Source organism: Heptranchias perlo, chromosome 24, assembly GCF_035084215.1.
Source record: "Heptranchias perlo isolate sHepPer1 chromosome 24, sHepPer1.hap1, whole genome shotgun sequence".
Lineage (NCBI taxonomy): Eukaryota > Metazoa > Chordata > Chondrichthyes > Hexanchiformes > Hexanchidae > Heptranchias > Heptranchias perlo.
The window spans coordinates 711,255-731,250 of NC_090348.1; the positions used below are offsets into that span (position 1 = coordinate 711,255).

A 19,996-nucleotide genomic window follows, 5' to 3' on the forward strand; every position below is an offset into this window, starting at 1 on the left:
ATTGTTTCCAATAATTTGCCCACCACCGAGGTTAGACTGACTGGCCTGTAATTACTCGGTCTATCACTTTCTCCCATTTTAAACAATGGTACAACGTTAGCAGTCCTCCAATCGTCCGGCACCACGCCTGTATCCAGGGAGGATTGGAAAATGATGGTCAGAGCCTTTGCTATTTCCTCCCTTACTGCTCTTAACACCTGGGATACATTTCATCCAGGCCATGGTGATTTACCTACTTTCAAAGATACTGATACCCTTAATATTTCCTGTTTATCCCATCCAATATTTCACACTCATCAACTACAACGTCTGCATCGTCCTCCTTCTTTTGTGAAGACAGACACAAAGTATTCATTAAGAACCATCCACAGAGTCCAAAAAGGTAAACTAATAGGTCCTACTCTTTCCATGGTTATCCTCTTGTACTTTATGTCTTTGTAAAACATCTTTGGATTTTCCTTGATTTTACTTGCCAGTATTTTGTCACACCCTCTCTTTGCTTTCCTAATTTCCTTTTTAATTTCACCCCTGCACTTTCTATACTCCTCTAAGCTTTTTGCTGTATTAAGCTCTTGGTCTCTCTTTTGCCTTATCTTACCCTGTATGCTCCTAGTCATCCAGGGGGCTCTAGATTTGGCATCCCCACCCTTTTTCTTAAGTGAGGGTTCTGAGCAAATATGTTCACAATCTCCCCCTTGAATGCTTCCCACTGATTTACCTTCAAGTAGCTGTTTCCAGTCCACTTTTGCTGAATCACTTCTCAGCTTAGTAAAATTTGCCTTTTCCCAATTGAGAACTTTACTCCTGTTCTATCTTTGTCCTATTCCATAACTATGCTAAATCTAACTGAATTATGATCAATACCACCAAAATGCTCTCCCACGGATACTCCTTCCACCTCTCCAGCTTCATTCCCTAAAACTAAATCCAGAACTGCCCCCTCTCGCATTGAGCTTGCTACATAGTGGCTAATAAAGTTCTCCTGAATGCATTTTAAGAATTCTATACCCTCTGTACCTTTTACACTGATTATATCCCAATTAATAGTAGGGTGATCTCATTTATTCTTAAATAATTTGACAGTTTTAGAGCCACCTTACTCATTCAATCAGCAGATTTAAGTTAACTTTCAAAAGGGAAGTGGATAAATACTTGAAAGGGAAACATTTACAGGGCTAAGAGGAAAGAGCAGGGGAGTGGGGCTAAGTGGATAGTTCTTTCAAAGACCCAACACAGGCACGATGGGTTGAATGGCCTCCTTTTGTGTTGTATGATTCCACTTACTGGATGCAAATTACATCTAAAATAAAATCAGTGCCTGTTATGAAATGTTAGTGAAACTTTTCACCCTACAACAGCACAAAGTGTCATGCAAGTTCCTCCAGTAAAATGTGTAGTTCAAGACCAGGAGTGTAGTTAAACATTTCTCAATGAACTAATGGCTTGTTCAGCATCATTTGATTAAGACGAGCATCACTGTGAAACAGCCATAACTGAGCTATCATTACTGTACCTCACTTATCAATTGGTAGCCGTTTCCAAAAATAACTCATCAAATAGATACAAACCTCCTTCCTTATTCACTCCTTAAATCATGACTATGTACTTTTATTTGAAATTAATACAATACAAACAAATAGCCGTTAACCTTGTTCAGAAGTTTATTCTGTTCTTTTCTTGGAAATTAAAAAATGTTCTCAACAATGAAACATAACAATATTAAGAAGGAAACAAATCATCAACCCAGGCCACACCACACAATACAGAGAATGCAAAACCCTTAAAAGCTGGCAATCACTTACACTGCCTTTAATGTTCCAAAGCATGTGGATTATATATCCCAAAAAGAAATAGACAAAAACAATACCTGCTCTCCTGTTACATGGCACTCAGCTTACACCATCCCTACTGTTGTCAACTTTTAAGGGTTTACAGTAAGGTGAACATATTTGCAACACTGGATGCTTACACTTGTGAATTTATTTACAGAACATTTTGCAGATGTTAATTACAGTGTTAAGCACAAATGAGCAAGAAAGGTGGGCAAGATATATATTTGAAATGATATACACTAACTACACGCTCTATAAATGGTAAAAAGCATAGTTGTGCCCTCTTGTTCCTCTGCCCCGAGCACTAAGTTAACGGTCAGTCCCAGCAGGAATTGCTGCCAATGCTCATGGATATTTTCCTCACACAAGCACCAAATTGCAAAATACACATTACAGACTAGTTTTTCCACTTTCATTAAAAAATGTAGTTAGTATATATTGTGTAAAATAACAAACTGTAGAGGCAGTAAAGCATGAAAACTCAATCGTGGAGTTTTGCTGACACGCAAACCGTTTGAGCTTCATTAATAATTTATTGCATCAAAATCTTCCCCAGGATCACCCGAATTAACCTTTAAGTCACTCCAACCATTTTCTGCAGGTTCCCATCAAAATGTAAAGAGATTTGCATCTGAAGAAGCAACGTTAGACTGTGGGACTATGAAGCACTTCCATACAATACATCCTGACTGGACACAGACCACATCCGCAACTTACTGATAATAGGGCCTATATCGTGCCTGATCAGGGTGATGTGGTCCAGGCAGCGGAGCCTGTGGAGGTGGGACTTGAATCCTTGGTGGAGGGGGACCTCTAGGAGCAGGCCAAACACCAATACCTGGACTGTGCCCTCCTGGCTGAGAAAATGGAGGACTAAGAGTTCCCTGGTCTTCTGTATACTGCGGCATTGAGGAGGCAGAATAATGGTGGGGAGGGGGAGTGTTTACAGGGGGACCAGTGTGCTGCGGAGGGGGAGGTCCATGGGGAGGATGGTTCATGTACGGTGGCATTTGAGCCAAGATGTGTCCCGGCGGTGGGTTGATTGGTGGTGGGGCTGCAGACAGTGGCGGAGGCGGAGCCTGGTTATATACCATGTGAGGGTTGCCACCTGCCTGTGCCGGGTGCTGCATGGGGTGGTTTATTGGTGGTGGAGGGGGAGGTGGCGGAGCATAGTGCTGCTGTGGAGGCAACAGGTGGTGTGGGTGAGACACCACAGGACTGTTCTGATATTCAGGATGATGATGAGGTGCAGCGGGCGGGGGCTCTCGACTGCCTGCACTTGAAGAGTCATCTTGAATAGGAACGGTGATCAAGTTGCTGTGTTTCCTTGTTGTCACAGTTGAAATTCGAAAGGTTTCCTGACTAACAGACCGAGGTGGTGGAGCGAGGGACATCTCGGAGGGCGGTGGACGAATGTCCTCATGCGTCTGGCTGTAGTGATCGTGTGACACATGCTGTAGAGGGGGTGGTGGCATCATGATGGCATGTTGTTTGGGAGCAAGATGAGAAATATGGTGCTTGTCTTGTGGCATCAAAAAGCGCTCAGGAATCTCTGCTGGAGGTGCCATTGCAGGATGGAGCGGTTCTGGCTGTGACCTAATGACAGCCTTGCCAGTTCTCATGTGCCGGTGGTTGATGTGAGCTTGCAAGTCTCTCTGAGAAAGGTAGGTCCGTTTGCAGCCTTGGACAATGCTACACATGAAGAGTGACCCCCGCAAGCACTGCTCAATGCGCTGGACTGGGTCACTACACCTAAAGAATGAAAAGGAAACAGGTTTCGTCAGCCAATATACCATTATGGTTCACTTCAAAAACCCCAACCTTTGTGCCTATAAGCGTTCCTGTCATAATTAAACAATGTATTGTACTAGAATCAGCGTGGCTTGTATTAAAAACACTAAAGCAAGTGTGAAACATCCCATTTGTTACTTTAATGAGCACCAGAAATATGCTCAACAAACTTTCCCAATTTTATAAAAAGGAATCAAGATTCAACATCATAGACCCAACTCATTTACTTTGAACAGCAATCAAGCCAGTTTATTATCGAACATCGGAAACAGAGTCAGCCTGGCTTAATTCATAGCTCCACAGTCAGAGGGCTGTGGGTTCAAGGCCTACCCCAGGACACCAGCTTAGAACCTGGCACAGAGCGAGTAGTGCTGGAGATGCCATCTTTCAGATGAAACATCAAACCAGACCTCACCTACCTGTTCAGACCTCATAGCACTTAGTGAAGAACAGTAGCAAGTTCATAAAATGCCCAGCATTCCTCAACCAAAACAACTGGATGGCCATTCAGCTACCTATTGCTTGTGAGGCATTTACTGGCACATTCACCTAGTCACTCCATCCCAAAACAGCATGTGCGTGAATTTTGAGACACTTTCAATGTGAAAGCTACTATATAAATGCAGGTAATATAGGAACCTTAGAACAGAGGTTAATAGGAGATTTGAGAGGTGTTCAAAATCATGAACGATTTTAATAGAGTACGACAACAACGTGCATATATTCAGCGCCTTTAACGTAGCAGAACGTCCCAAGGCGCTTCACAGGAGCGATTATCAGGCAAAATTTGACATTGAGCCACATAAGGAGATATTAGGACAGGTGACCAAAAGCTTGGTCAAAGAGGTAGGTTTTAAGAAGCGTCTTAAAGGAGGAGAGAGGGGCGGAGAGATTTAGGGAGGGAATTCCAGAGCTTGTGGCCTGGACAGCTGAAGGCACGGCCATCAATGGTGGAACAATTAAAATCGGGGATGCGCAAGAGGCCAGAATTGGAGGAGCGCAGAGGTCTCGGAGGGTTGTAGGGTTGGAAGAGGTTACAGAGATAGGGAGGGGCGAGGCCATGGAGGGATTTGAAAACAAAGAGAATTTTAAAATTGAGGCCTTCTCGGACCAGGAGTCAATGTAGGTCAGAGAGCACAGGGGTGATGGGTGAACGGGACTTGTTGCAAGTTAGGATACGGCAGCAGGATTTTGGATGAGCTCAAGTTTACGGAGAGTGGAAGGTGGGAGGCCGGTCAGAAGAGCACTAGAACAGTCCAGACTAAAGGTAACAATTGTAAACAATTTTACAACACCAAGTTATAGTCCAGCAATTTTATTTTAAATTCACAAGCTTTCGGAGATTTTCTCCTTCCTCAGGCAAATGTTTCAAGATCTCCTTGAAGCCTACGCATTTATACATGTATAAATGCGTAGGCTTCAAGGAGATCTTGAAACATTTGCCTGAGGAAGGAGAAAATCTCCGAAAGCTTGTGAATTTAAAATAAAATTGCTGGACTATAACTTGGTGTTGTAAAATTGTTTACAATTGTCAACCCCAGTCCATCACCGGCATCTCCACATCATAAAGGTAACAAAGGCATGGATGAGGGTTTCAGCAGCTGATGAGCTGAGGCAGGGGCAGAGACAGGCGATGTTACAGAGGTGGAAGTAGGGGGTCTTGGTAATGGAGCAGATATATGGTCGGAGGCGCATCACAAGGTCAAATAGGACTCCAAGGTTGCAAACAGTCTGGTTCAGCCTCAGACAGTGGCCAGGGAGAGGGATGGAGTCGGTGGCTAGGGAACAGAGTTTGTGGTGGGGACCAAAGACAATGGTTTCAGTCTTCCCAATATTTAGTTGGAGGAAATTTTTGCTGTCAGACAAGCAGCGTGACATGAGATGAGAGTGACAGTGGAGGGATGAGAGGTGGATGTGAGGCAGAGCTGGGTGTCATCAGCATACATGTGGAATCTGATATGTTTGCGGATGATGTCACCGAGGGCAGCATGTAGATGAGAAACAGGAGGGGGCCAAGGATAGATCCTTGGGGGGCTCCAGAGGTAATGGTGTGGGAGTGGGAAGAGAAGCCATTGCAGCTGATTCTCTGTCCACGACTGGAGAGATAAGAATGGAACCAGGCGAGCACAGTCCCACCCAGCTGGATGACCTAGGAGAGACGTTGGAGGAGGATGGTGTGGTCAACCGCGTCAAAGGCTGCAGACAGGTGGAGAAGGATGAGGAGGGATAGTTTACCACATTCACAGTTACATAGGATATCATTTGAGACTTTGATAAGGGCCGTTTCAATACAGTGGCAGGGGAAGAAACCTGATTGGAGGGGTTCAAACATGGAGTTACGGGAAAGATGGGCATGAATTTGGGAGGCGACAACACGTTCAAGGACTTGAGAGGAAAGGGAGGTTGGAGATGGGGTGGTAATTTGCAAGGATAGAGAGATCAAGGGTGGGGTTTTTTTTTGAAGGGGTGGGGGTGGTGACGGTAGATTTGAAGGAGAGGGGGATAGTACCTGAGGAGAGGGAACCGTTAACAATATCAGCTAACATGGGAGCCAGGAAGGGAAGTTTGGTGGTCAGCAGTTTAGTGGGAATAGGATCGAGAGGGCAGGAGGTGCGTCTCATGGTCAAGGTGAGCTTGGAGAGGGCATGAGGGGAGATAGGAGAGAATCTAGAGAAAGATATTAGTTCAGGGCTAGGGCAGGGGGGAACCGTAGGGGAAGTTTGGCTTGGTGGCTTAGGGGAAGGGAGGGAAGCGGCAAAGGCAGCTGAACGGATGGTCTCAATCTTCGTGACAAAGAATTCCATGAGCTCCTCGCATTTTTCATTGGAGGGGAGGGTGGAGGGGGCAGGGGAGAGGGGTTTAAGACAACGGTCTGTAGTGAAGAGAAGTCGGGGGTGATCTTTGCATTCCAGGATGATCCTAGTTTAGGGAGCAACTCTTTCCTGTGGCAGAAGGGTCGGTAACCAGAAGGCACAGAGTTAAGGCAACTGGCAAAAGAACCAGTGGGAAGATGAGAAGGAATTTTTTTATGCAGTGAGTTGTTATGATCTGGAATGCACTGCCTTGTAGTGGCGGAAGCAAATTCAATAACAACTTTCAAAAGGGAATTGGATAAATGTTCGAAGGAGAAAATTTGCAGGGCTATGGGGAAAGAGCAGGGCAATGGGACCAATTGGATAGCTCTTTCAAAGAGCTGGCACAAACACAATGGGCCAAATGGCCGCCTTCTGTGCTGTATGATTCTGTAACCCAGAACCTGAGGAAAATTCAGTCAGAGTTGAACCCAGCACACAGGATTAGTAGTGGCTGAGAGAGTTTCAGAACAATCTGAGAGGAATGAGATTAGCATTACTTTCTACGGTGAAATTGCTTCCATATAACATACAACATTTACCTTTCAAAAAAAAAATCAAGGGTCAAAGTTCAGGTGCACATTATATGAGAAAACATTAGATAAGGGAAATGCTTGTACAAAAAAAGTATGGCAACAGTCCCGCAGTCGAACTCGATCAGGAAAATAAATGGATAAAGGAAACCCTAAAATATTGAAAATAAGGTCACGTCCTGGATAAATGACTTCCAAAGATATTCTCACTGGGAGTGAGGTTGTTTCCTTCTAACTGGACAACAAAATGTGCACAATTATTGGGTTTAATCGAGTCCTGAAACTCCACCTTTTGCACACCGGTATCTCCCAATTCAGATCACAACAGACCATGCCTCACAGTGCATACGGATTACAGAACTTAAATGTGACCAGTACTTGAATCATAGAACCGTACAGCATTAAGGGAGGCCATTTGGTCCATTGTGCCTGTGCCGGCCCTTTGACCGAGCTATCCCATTAGTCCCACTCCCCCGCTTACTATATTTTCACCTAGCTGTAAATTCTCTCTAATAGTCAATCTTTTACTGGAATGCACCAAGCTGCACAGACTTGAAAGTAAATCACTAATCTAACAACATCTTTTTAACATTATGATCTCCGATTGAAGGAAGGCTTAATAAAATTAAATCAAAACTAGAATCTACAGCTTACATCTGATTGCTAAGTTATGTTATCCTTTTTTCATCGGATTATTCAGATGGACTAATGATTGATGAAACCACTTTTAGTCTATACTGGTAGTAGTATACAGTCTGAAGGTCCCAGAGGGTCGAGTTTCTATCTGCCCTTCTGTATTGCAAGAGCAGCCTACCTACTTCTAAACTGGCGCAATCAAGCTCAGCAAGTTCAGGACTGTCCACGACTGTAACTTGTACACTTACAACTTACAAATGGTAGGAAGTATAAATTTAAACTGCAATAAGTCTTGTGTAAAGCTGCTCAAAATGGATAGTTTCATCCTGCAGCACTCTGAACTAAAAGCTTTCAGCCTTTTGTAAACTTCAATGAAATGATATTGCGTAGAATCGAATTCTACCCATTCTAGTATATTATTCAGTTAAAAAGATTCTTTTACTTGTCACTTTTTAACCTAGGGAAACATTTTTGAAAAACTTAAATTACCCATGTGCAGGAGGATGAGCTTATTCTTTTGTGGGCAGTTGTGACCAAATAAATTACACAGCAACAAAGCTCAGAGTCCTCTGATAGAAACATACAATTTTACAGAACAGAAGCAGGCCATTTGGCCTATTGTGCTGGTATCTGCTCTCTGAAAGAGCTATCTGTTTAGTCCCATTCTCCTGCCTTTTCCCATTCGGCCCATCGTGCCTGTACTGGCTCTCTGATACAAAAACCCAATTAATCCTGTTCCCCAACCTTTTCCCATACTGTCAATGTTTTTCATTTTCAAATAATTGTCCATTTCCCTTTGAAAAGCAATTATGGATCTTGCTGCCCCTGCTGTTTCTGCTCAAACAAGTCTCCCAAACTTTCCTTTGTTCTTCTGCTGATGATCTTTACGCCCTCTAGTTACCGACTAATGGAAATAGTTTTCCCGATTTAGCCCATCAAAATCCTACATAATTCTGAATACCTCTAAAGAGCTATAATAATTACACAGCTGATTAATAAGCTGTGATCATAACCATGATATTTATACTAATCAGCGGTTTGCTGCAAAGTCTGATCAGTCCTTTATATCCAGACCTGCCCAGGGCAGCCAGAATTCTAGTACTTCAAAGATTAAATGCATTTCAGTAACAATGTATTGTACAGATTTACAGTTAACTGTATTTTTGGGCAAACATAATTCAAGTCTGTCAACAATTTAAATTTATCTGATCTCGCGAAGCGCTATATATTACATGTAGTTTATAATTCAGATTCAGGCAATATAAATGCAAGCAGAAATGATCCGATTCCTAAAAACATTCACTGCACACTCTCCATATACACTTTAAACACAAGGACATTCACAGTTCCTGGAAAATTCTAGCCCAAGAGACTAAAATAACTTTCTAAAGTGCAGTCATGTACTAATTTACTGTCACCAAACCTCCACAGCCAACTTATCCAAAATAAATTTAAAAATTCATATTTATTATAGTATATGGATTTGTGGAGATTAAATGATTAATAACTGGACAGACTGACTGTCCATAGTATTAACACAGTAGATACAGCACAGGAGGCTGCTATTCAGCCCATTGTGCCTGTGCTGGCCCTTTGTAAGAGCTTTCCAATTAGTCTCAAAGCCCTGTAATTTTTTTCCCTTCAAGTATTTATCCAATTGCCTTTTGAAAGTTACTATTGAATCTGCTTCCACCACCCTTTCAGGCAGCTCACTGCGTTAAAAAAATGTTTCCTCATGTCACCTCTGGCTCTTTTGCCAATCACCTTAAATCTGTGTCCTCTGGTTACCGACCCTTCTGCTACTGGAAACTGTTTCTCCTTATTTATTCAATCAAAACCCTTCATGATTTTGAACACCTCTATCAAATCTCCCTTTAACCTTCTCTGCTCTAAGAAGAACAACCCCAGTCTCTCCACATAACTGAAGTCCCTCATCCCTGGTACCATTCCAGTAAATCTCTTCTGCACCCTCTCTAAGGCCTTGACATCCTTCCTAAATTGAGCACAATACTCCTGCTGAGGCCTAACCAGTGTTTTATAAAGGTTTAGCATAACTTCCTTGCTTTTGTACTCTATGCCTCTATAAATAAAGCCCAGGATCTCAATTCTTTTTTTTAAAAAAACAGCCTTCTCAACTTGTCCTCCCACCCTTCAAAGATTTGTGTACATACACCCCCAGGTTCCTGCACCCCCTTTAAAGTTGTACCATTTAGTTTATATTGCCTCTCCTCATTCTTCCTACCCAAATGCAGCACTTCACACTTCTCTACATTAAATTTCATCTGCCATGTGTCTGCCCATTTCACCAGTCTGTCTCTGTCCTCCTGAAGTCTGTTACTACATTTCTGAGTTTCGCATCATCTGCAAATTTTGAAATTATACCCTCTATACCCAAGTCCAGGTCATTTATATCAAAAGAGCAGTGGTCCTAATACTGAACCCTGGGGAACACCACTGTATACTTTCCTCCAGTCTGAAAAACAACATTCACCACTAGCCAATTTTGTATCCACACTGCCACTGTCCTATTAATCCCACAGGCTTTAATTCTGCTAACAAGTTTATTATATCTAAAGGGAACACAGAAGCCAGTTAAGTTCAATACAAGTATCTTTACCCGAGTAACCATTCAGCATTTCCTCTTGTATGGGGTAGAAGTTACTGCTGGTGATAATAGTAAATACTTTAATCATTTGTGGCCCTTCTCTCTCCATGGTTTTAATTGAGGAATAAATGTTTATTTTAGTGTTTAAAAAATGTATAGGCAGGGTGTGCAGCGAACATTTAGGAAAATGCCATGAATGTTTTTAGGAATTGGATCATTGTTACTTGCATTTGTACTGTCTCGATCAGATTTATATACAGATATGTAATATATAGCACTTACTTTAAAGAGGTTAACACTGAAAATAGCAGACAGAGGAATGTCATACATATGACCTGTTCTCCCACTGTCTCAACAGTAACTTCTATTCTTGTTTCTATTGTGCTTATTATAACAGAACCAATATTTTGATGGGGGTAAGGAGGGAAGGAAAGAAGATCTCCTTCTCAGCACAAATTAGTCCAAAGTTAGATCAATAACTAGACTTCCAATATTAATGAATGTGTCAAAAGGTTCATCAGGAAGGCACACAGGCTACTGAACCATTGAGTATTTGAAGTGGGAAAGGTTGTTAATCGACTAGGGCTCCGGTTCTGGTACTGGGCTAGCAGTCCGGAGATATTGAAATTGAATTTGATAAAGTTGTTAACTTGTGAAGCTGCCAGATTGTCATAAAGACCCAACTGGCTCACTAATGTCCTTCAGGGAAGGGATCTGCTTTTGTACCAAACTTCTTTTCCCCTCAAAAACTATTATATCAATAAAAAACTCAAGTCCATCTACAACTTGAATACTGCTCCCATCTCTGGGGAAGCTACTCCAATACCTCTTACACTACTGCATAGGTATTCTCTTTTAGCCTGAACTATTCATGCCTCTATTTAATCCTGCTATCGTTGCTGCTCATCTGAACTTTCCCCTCTTTCCTCTTAAATTTCAAATATACCTTCCTTCATGCTCTTCCTGCACCCTAAATTTTCACTGTGTTGCAATCGAACGCAAGCTTTCCCAGAAGATCAAAACTGTGAGGCTTTGCACTTTCCTTTCTCTTATAATCTTCAGACAAAGTTAAGCTTGGAATCAAAAACTTACTACTTTCCAAATGACTCCATCTTCTCTTTCATCCTTAGTGCTGCCCTGTACTATGGGCTTAGGCCATTTCCCATGGCTTCTCAATTAAAAATAAGCAGCCAACCAAGTGCTGTTGTGAGCTGACTGGCATCGGCTAAACGCCCTGATGCAGCATTTTTATCTTGGTCAATTATGACCTGTACTTAGATTAAAACCAAAGAAAACTATCATTGCAGAGTTAAAATAGAATTGGACGCAATCACAATTGTACATCTATCTTCTTGAGAATGTGCCCGTCACAAACCTCACCTACACGATGGCCCGTGATTCGTGTGAATTTTCTTCATCATTGGTTGACTGTTGGGTTATTATTCGACTAAAACCTATCAATGCTCAACATGACTGTCTGAAAGTCCTTTATCTGCTAACTTAAAATAGCTCAGCTCCCTGGCTAAACTAGCAGACAAATGAATTTCAGACAAATGCATTAAGCATTCTTATACTCTAATTTAAAAGCTCATGTTTTTTCCCTAATTGGTTATTTTCTACTTTCATTATATAACAATTACACCACTTAAAACTTTTCAACCCCATTTCAATTTTCTTCCCAATCACATTCCACCAAAAAGGTTTTACCCAATCAGAGCAAAAACAATTGTGAGGTACAGCCATCATTGATTCCCAAAAAACCCAAAAAAACAAATCCCACCGCCCCCCCTAGATTCCAACAACTCCCTTCCAGACACCTTAACATTAGAGTTTGGGTAATCACTAGCAGCAGACAGCAAGCACACTTTGTATTAAATCTGTCCATCACATCCCTAAGATTACAATCTTCAGGAGCCATTCCCTAGATAAGCAGCAGTCAGCGTGTGATCATCTCTTGCACCCATCCCCCCCAAGTCATGCATAGGACCCAGTCTACTGGATTACCATCTCTCTCCCTAATGTCCAGCACTACAATCCCCAGGAGCCTTTCCCAACCCAAAGCCTCACAGCCTCTCAATCTTTTTCTGCTTTTTTCTTGGTTTGTTGTCCCTCCCTGGCAGGATCTGACACAGCTGTGTGAGCATAGCAGGAAGTGGGGGGGGGGCGGGGGAGTTATTTTAGAAACAGAACAGGAGAGATAAAACACAAGAATATAAAAGGAAAGCAGCAGGAAAAGTGAAAAATATTCATGAAAATTGTTGAGGTCAATTGAAAATTTCAAAACTGGGAATGATAGATTTTTTGTTCGGTAAGGATATTAAGGGGTACGTAACCAAAACTCCACTTTCCCGCCCGATCCCCATATCCCTTAGTATTCAAAAATCTATCGATCTCAGCCTTGAATATACTCAATGCCTGAGCGTCCACAGCCCTCTGGGTAAGGAATTCCAAAGATTCACAAGCCTCTGAGTGAAGAACTTTTTCCTCATCTCAGTCCTAAATGGCCAACTTCTTATCCTGAGACTATGACATCTAGTTCTAGACTCTCCATTCAGGGGAAACAGCCTCTCAACATCTACCCTTATCTTAAATTTGTGCCCTTTCACGACTGTCTCACTGACCAGTAGAAACAATCTCTCATTATTTACGTGATGATAAACCTGCATAATCTTGAACCTTTATCAGCTCACCCCAAAGCTTTCTCATCAGTGAAAACAGTTCTAACTCAAGTCTCCCTTCATAACTATAACCTTCTATCATTGGTAACATCCTTCCCATAATGGGGTGCCCGAAACTGTTCGCAATACTCCAACTGCAGCCTATGGTCTTGTATAAGTTCAGCACTATCTGTTTGTCTTCGTATTCTCTGCCTCTAGATACAAACCAAGGATCCAGTTTGCCTTTTGACTGCTTTATCTATTTGCGCTTGCTCCGCAACTCCATTTAGAATCTCACCATTTAAAGTATATTTCCTTTCTCTATTCTTATTTCCAAAATATATTACTTCACATTGCCCTACATTAAACTGTGTCGGCCTATCCTGCTAGCCTATCAATGTGCTAATGCAGTCTTTCACAATATTTATCACAAATTGCCACACACCCCCAATTTGGTGTAATCAAATTTCACTACTGGCTCCTCAATTCCTAAATCCAGTATATAGTAAATAAGAGAAGCCCCATCACAGGTTGCCGTGGAACACCACTCACTGCATTTTTCCAGTCTGACTTGCCTTAAGCTCTACACTGGACTGCCTCCCTGACCATCTCCCTATCCATGTGGTCACGTTCACCCACATTTCACGTGCCATTATCTTTGCCAGAAGTCTCCTACGTGGCATTTTATTAAATGCCTCTTAAAATCCATATAAACCGTAACACTACATTTCTTTATCTATCCTGTGTTATTTCTTCAAAGAATTCGATGAGGTTGGTCAAGCAACTCCTGCCTTTTAGAAATCCATTCTGACTGGCCTACTTCATTCTTCAAGTGCTTGCAATTTAGATACAGACTCCAGGAGTTTACCTATAATTCCTATTTCCTATCCCCCGGCATAACTTTTCTCTCCAGAGAATGTTGGAAAATTATCAGAGCTTGTTTCTTCCCTCAGGATCCTTCGGTGTAAACCATCAAGTACCAGTGCTTTCTTTACCTTCAGCCTGAGTAATTGTTTTAATCCCATCTCTTGGAATAATTTTCACCCACCTCTAGTGGTTCTACAATCCCAATAATCACCTTCTCTTGGAAAATGTGCCAAACTACTTATTTAGATCCCAAACAGTCCCTCACCCTCCATAAAAAATGTACTGGCCCCTAGCACTACCTTACAACTAATGGGCCTATGGAAAGTTGTACTACTTCTATTTGTGCTCATTTTCTCTCCTACTCCCTCAAACTTTCTAACTTCCCTTTTTGTAACTTTCTTTTTTATTCTTTACATTTGCCCTGACTTTCATTTCATGTCCAGTAAATTCTAAATATTTTTTTTTAATTACAAATTTGATTTAACCTCCCTATTCATCCATGAAACTCCAGCCTTCAATACAGTCTCTTTTCTCTTTACTGCAACATACATGTTTTGTGCCCTTTCCATCTCCTCGTCCATCTACATATTTCCCATTGTTGATCGACAGTTCTATTTGCCATTTTCCCCTTCCGTTTAATCTAAGAAAGACCCCTTATTATTGAGTATGGCAGTGTAAGAGTTACGTTACTGGACTAATAAACCAGAGACGCAAGTTCAAATCCCACCATGGCAGTTTGAGAACTCAAGTTTTTGAAAAAAATAAAAAGCTGGAACCAGTAAAAGTGACCATAAAGCTGTCGGATTGTCTTAAAAACCCAACTGGTTCACGTTAGGGAAGAAAACCTAGCCAAGTGGTTCCAGTACAAGTACTGGTCTGCGCGTGATTCCAGTCCCACTGCAAAGTGGTTGACTCAACTGCCCTCTGAAATGGCCCAGAAACCACTCAATTGTATCAAAACGTTACAAAAAAGGGTAAGAATAATAAAACTGGAAGAATCACTCGGCTTTGGCAGAGAAATTGGATTCGGACACGATGAAGGCACACCCAGCCCAGTTGACCCTGCAAAGTCCTCCTCAATAACATCCGGGGACTGGTGCCATAGTTGGAAGAGCTATCCCACAGACAGTCATACTCAGAACCATACCAATCAGCCAACATCCCAGATTCCTCCATCACCATCCCTGGGAGTCCTCATTGTTCAGATTAAACATGGACAAGGAAATCTCCTCATTACCACCTAACGCCCTCCGTCAGCTGATGAATCAGTGCTCCTCCATGTTGAAAACTATTTGGAGGAAGCATTGAGGGTAGCAAGGGCACAAAGTGTACTCTGGGCGGGGGACTTTAATGTCCGCCAAGAGTAGTTAGGTTGTACCATCACTGACTGAGCTGGCCGAGTCCTGAAGGATATTGCTGCCAGCTTGGGCTTGAGGGAGGTGGTGAGTGAACCAACATGAGGGAATAATCTACTTTACCTCGTCCTCACCAAACTACTTTTCGGAGATGCATCTGTCCATGATTGTATTGGTAGGAGTGACCACCCATCTTCACACCCAAGTCCCATCTTCACACGGAGGACACCGTCCATGGTGTTGTGCGGCACTAACACCGTGCAAAGTGGGATAGATTAAAAAAGAACAGATTTAGCAGCTCAAAACTGGGTATCCATGAGGCACTGTGGCCATCAGCAGCAACAGAATTGTATTCCACCACAATCTGTAACCTCATGGCCCGGCATATCCCTCACTCCTCTATCACCATCAAGTCAGACGACCAACACTGGTTCAATGATGAGCAGCACCAGGTGTACCTGAACATGAGGTGCCAACCTGGTGAAGCTTAACAGCGGAAGTAGCATGCTATGGACAGAGCTAAGCGATCCCACAACCAACGGATCAAATCAAAGCTCTGCAGTCCTGCCACATCCAGCCTCGAATGATGGCGGACAATTAAACAACTAACGGGAGGAGGCTCGGTGAACATCCCCATCCTCAATGATGGCAGAGCCCAGCACGTGAGTGCAAAAGACAAGGCTGAAGTGTTCGCCACGACCTTCAGCCAGAAGTGCCGAGCTGATGATCCATCTCAGCCTCCGCCCGAGGTCCTCACCATCACAGAAGCCAGTCTTCAGCCAATTCGATTCACTCCGCGTGATATCAAGAAATGGCTGAGTGCACCGGACGCAGCAAAAGCTATGGATCCTGACAACATCCCGGCTGTAGTGCTGAAGACCTGTGCTCCAGAACTAGCCGTGCCTCTAGCCAAGTTGTTCCAGTACGGCCACGACGCTGGCATCTACCTGACAATGTGGAAAATTTCTCAGGTACGTCCTTGTCCAAAAAAAGCAAGACAAGTTCAACCTGGTCAATTACCGCCCCATCAGTCTACTCTCAATCAGCAAAGTGATGGAAGGTGTCTTCGACAGTGCTATCAAGCGGCACTTTCTCACCAATAACCTGCTCATCAATGCTCAGTTTGAGTTCGGCCAGGACCGCTCAGCTCCAGACCTCATTACAGCCTTGGTCCAAACATGGACAAAAGGGCTGAACTCCAGAGGTGAGGTGAAAAAAAACAGTCATTGGGGATCAGGGGGAAACTCTCCAAGGGCTGCAGTCATACCTGGCACAAAGGAAGATGGTTGTGGTTGTTGGAGGCCAATCATCTCAGCCCCAGGACATCACTGCAGGTATTCCTCAGGACAGCGTCATGGGCCCAACTATCTTCAGCTGATTCATCAATGACCTCCCCTCCATCATTAGGTCAGATATGGGGCTGTTCACTGATGTTTAGTGTTCAGCTCCATTTGCAACCCCTCAGATAATGAAGCAGTCCGTGCCCGCACGCAGCAAAATCTGGACAACATCCAGGCGTGTCTTATAAGTGGCAAGTGACATTCATGCCAGGCAATGACCGTCTCCAACAAAAGAGAGTCTAACCATCTCCCCTTGACGTTCAATGGCATTACCATTGCCGAATCCCTCACCATCAACATCCTCGGGGTTGCCATTGACCAGAAACTCAACTGAACCAGCCACATAAAATGCCGTGGCTACTAGAGCAGGTCAGAGACTGGGTATTCTGCTGTGAGTGGCTCACTTCCAGACTCCCCAAAGCCTTTCCACCACCTACAAGGAACAAGTCAGGAGTGTGATGGAATACTCTCCACTTACCTGGATGGGTAAAGCTGCAACATCACTCATGAAGCTCGACGCCAACCAGTCCGTTGGATCGGCAGCCCATCCACCACATTAAACACCCACTGCCTCCATCACCGGTGCACCGTGGCTGCAGTGTGTAACATTTACAAGCTGCACTGCAGCTAAGGCTTCTTCAACTGCACCTCCCAAAGCTGCGACCTCTACCACCTAGAAGGACAAGGGGCAGCAGGGAACACCAGTTTCCCTCCAAGTCACACACCACCGTGCCTTGGATGTATATCACCGTTTCCTCATCATCCCTGGGTCAAAATCCAGGAACTCCCTAACTAACAGCACAGTAGGAGTACCTTCAGCACAAGGACTAGAGGTTCAAGGTGGCGGTTCGCTACCACTTTCTCAGGGCAACAGGGCAATAAATGCAGCCTTGCCAGCGACGCCCAATCCCAAGAATGAATTTTCAAAAATTTATCTCACTATAATTTGCCTTTTTCCAGTCAAGTACAACTGCCCTTAACTTTTCTTTTTCCATTTCTATTCTTACCCTAATTATATTGTGGTCAATACTTTTCAAATGTTCCATTATTTTTTTAGGTTGCCCTCTTGCTTTACTTCATTACCCAGAACCAGGTCACCCTTCCTTATTGAAGCAACAACACTATGAGAGTCCTGTACATATTGTAACACTTTCTCACTACAAACATTTACCCAATCCCAGTCTATTTCTGGATAATTAAAAGCTACCAAATTAAAACTTTCTTTCCACTGATCAGTGGTCTGTAACATGCTCCCAGAAATGTGACTAATCCCAAGCTATTTCTCAGCTCAATCCAAAGGCTGTCTTCATTTCAGAAGAATGCTGAGTACCAATAATACATTGTAGGGTTGATGCTAAAGTTGGAAGTATCCAATTGGTGCAGATATAGTCCTGACTAGAATAAGGGTGTGAAAAGAAATGGGGGTTGTGCTCTGCAAGCCCTCTTGCTCATATATCTTACAGATTACTGGGGGCTGAGATCGTTCCGATGGGCTGGAGAGAGGTGGCGTGGTGCCAATATTAAAAAGACAGTAAGTGAGAACCGGGAAATTACAGGCCCATTAGCTTGACTTTGGTTTTCAGCAAATTGCTAGAAGGGATCATCAGAGATGCTCTGAATAACCACCTGGGCAGAGAAGGGGTTATAAGAGACTCTCAACATGGCATCTGGAAAAGAGGGTTATGTCGCATCAACCTGGTTGAACTTTTTTGAGGAAGTTCCTAGATTGGTGATGTTGGCAGCCCAGTCTATAATTTAGATTGTGACTTTCTAAACTCCTTTGGAAAAAGTGCCAAACAATAGGCTAATTAATAAGGTTGCATCCTGTGAGATTAGCGAGCAGATTTTGGGTTGGATAAGGAATTGGTTGTATTCTCAGAGAGAGAGAGAGAGAGAGAGAGAGAGAGAGAGAGAGAGTGTCATTATTTATAGTTGGGGTTCTGCATGGGGACCGGTAACTAGTCAGGTTCTGCAGGGAATTGGTGGTAGGACTGTTGCTTTTCATCTTTATCAATGATCTGGATGAAAGCATCGGGGAAACTGTCTGTAAGTTCGTGCATGATACAAAGTGTTAGGTCCTTAGATGAGAAAATATTTTGTATTGGTATATGTAATCCAATACAGATAAATGTCGTATTGCGCACATAGGCAGGGCCAATGTCAAGCATGTGTACACCATGGAGGTTCATGTGCTCAAGGCTGTTGAGTGGGAGAAGTCCTGAATGTGATAGTACATGAATCTCTAAAGGTCCACAACCAATGCTGCAGGACTACTGCAAAATCAAATAGAGTGTTAGGTTGTGTTGCCAGGACAATCACATACAAATCAAAAAATACACTATCTTTGCATAACACCTTGGCTCGGCCTCATTTAGAATACGATGCCCAGTTGTGGTCCCCTCGTTTGGTGGGTGATATAGTAAAAAAGATTCAGAAGAGAACCACTAGATTGATACCTAGTTTAAAAGGGCTTTAGATGGGGGTCATGATTTGCATACATTGCACTATGATAGGATGGGACAGCCTCGATGGACCAGCTGCTCTTCCTGCCCTTTGTTTTCATATGAATTACGCATCTTACGTATCATTGCACAACTCAATCCGCATCGAGACTTTGCTGCCAGTACAGGACCAAACTGCACTTCCACAGAAGAGAAGGCCAAGAGGAGATTCAATGGAAGTTGTTAAAATTATGGAGGGCTTTGATAAAGTGAAGGAGGGAAGATTTTTTTCCTCTACTTGGATATTCATCGACGAGAGGTCATCAATTTAAAATGGTCACCAAGAAAATGAGAGGGGTTAGGGGAAATTTCTTTACCCTATGGAGAATAAGGAAATGGCGGATAAATTGAACAGATATTTTGTGTCTGTCTTCGCTGAAGAGGATATAAATAACATGCCAGAAATAATTGTGAATCAAGAGGTGAAAGGGAGGGAGGAACTTAAAACATTTACAATCACCAGTGAAAGAGTTCTGAAAAAAATATTGGAACTTAAAGCTGACAAGTCCCCAGGTCCTGACGGACTTCATCCTAGGGTTATGGGGGTAGAGCAGGGCAGTGGGATTAGTTTTGTACTGCTCTAGTAAAGAGCTGACACAGACTCAAAGCACCAAATGGACGATGTCTGCACTGTTAAAATTAAAAATATCCATGCTTTGAGGCAATGAATGACAAATAGCACAATCGGCTTAAGTGCTCTTTTGTACAAGCCCATTTCAATCTACAATTGTAAAGAAATGCCATAGACTATTCAGGCAAATTAAGCAAGTCTGTGGAGCCTCACTAGATGGGAGCATGAATCAGAGGGTATGGGGCATAACACAATAGCCCTACTTCTCTCAGCCTTAGAATGACTGTGCTGCAGGAGAGCTGTTGATTGCTTACTATGGCATTTTATTTATATTCTGCACTGCTTCTTTTCAGAATTTTGCTGCACACATTTCTCGTTAGTATGATTAACAATCAACAGTTGTGCCAAAGTCTGGGTTTGGAATAGCACTGAAGCACAGGCAATTGAGATTCGGAA

At 42.9% G+C, this 19,996-nt stretch overlaps 1 protein-coding gene across 2 annotated transcripts in view; it reads right to left on the reverse strand.

Moving 5' to 3' along the window:
* Positions 1–1,637: 1,637 nt before the first annotated feature.
* Positions 1,638–19,996, reverse strand: part of LOC137341485 (E3 ubiquitin-protein ligase Hakai-like) — a 31,063-nt gene continuing 12,704 nt past the window's right edge. For both annotated transcript variants that reach the window (XM_068004591.1, XM_068004592.1), the window contains exon 6: positions 1,638–3,584. In XM_068004591.1, coding sequence (XP_067860692.1) covers positions 2,546–3,584 — 1,039 coding nt within the window. In that variant the 3' untranslated portion in view covers positions 1,638–2,545. The remainder of the gene's footprint in view (positions 3,585–19,996) is intronic.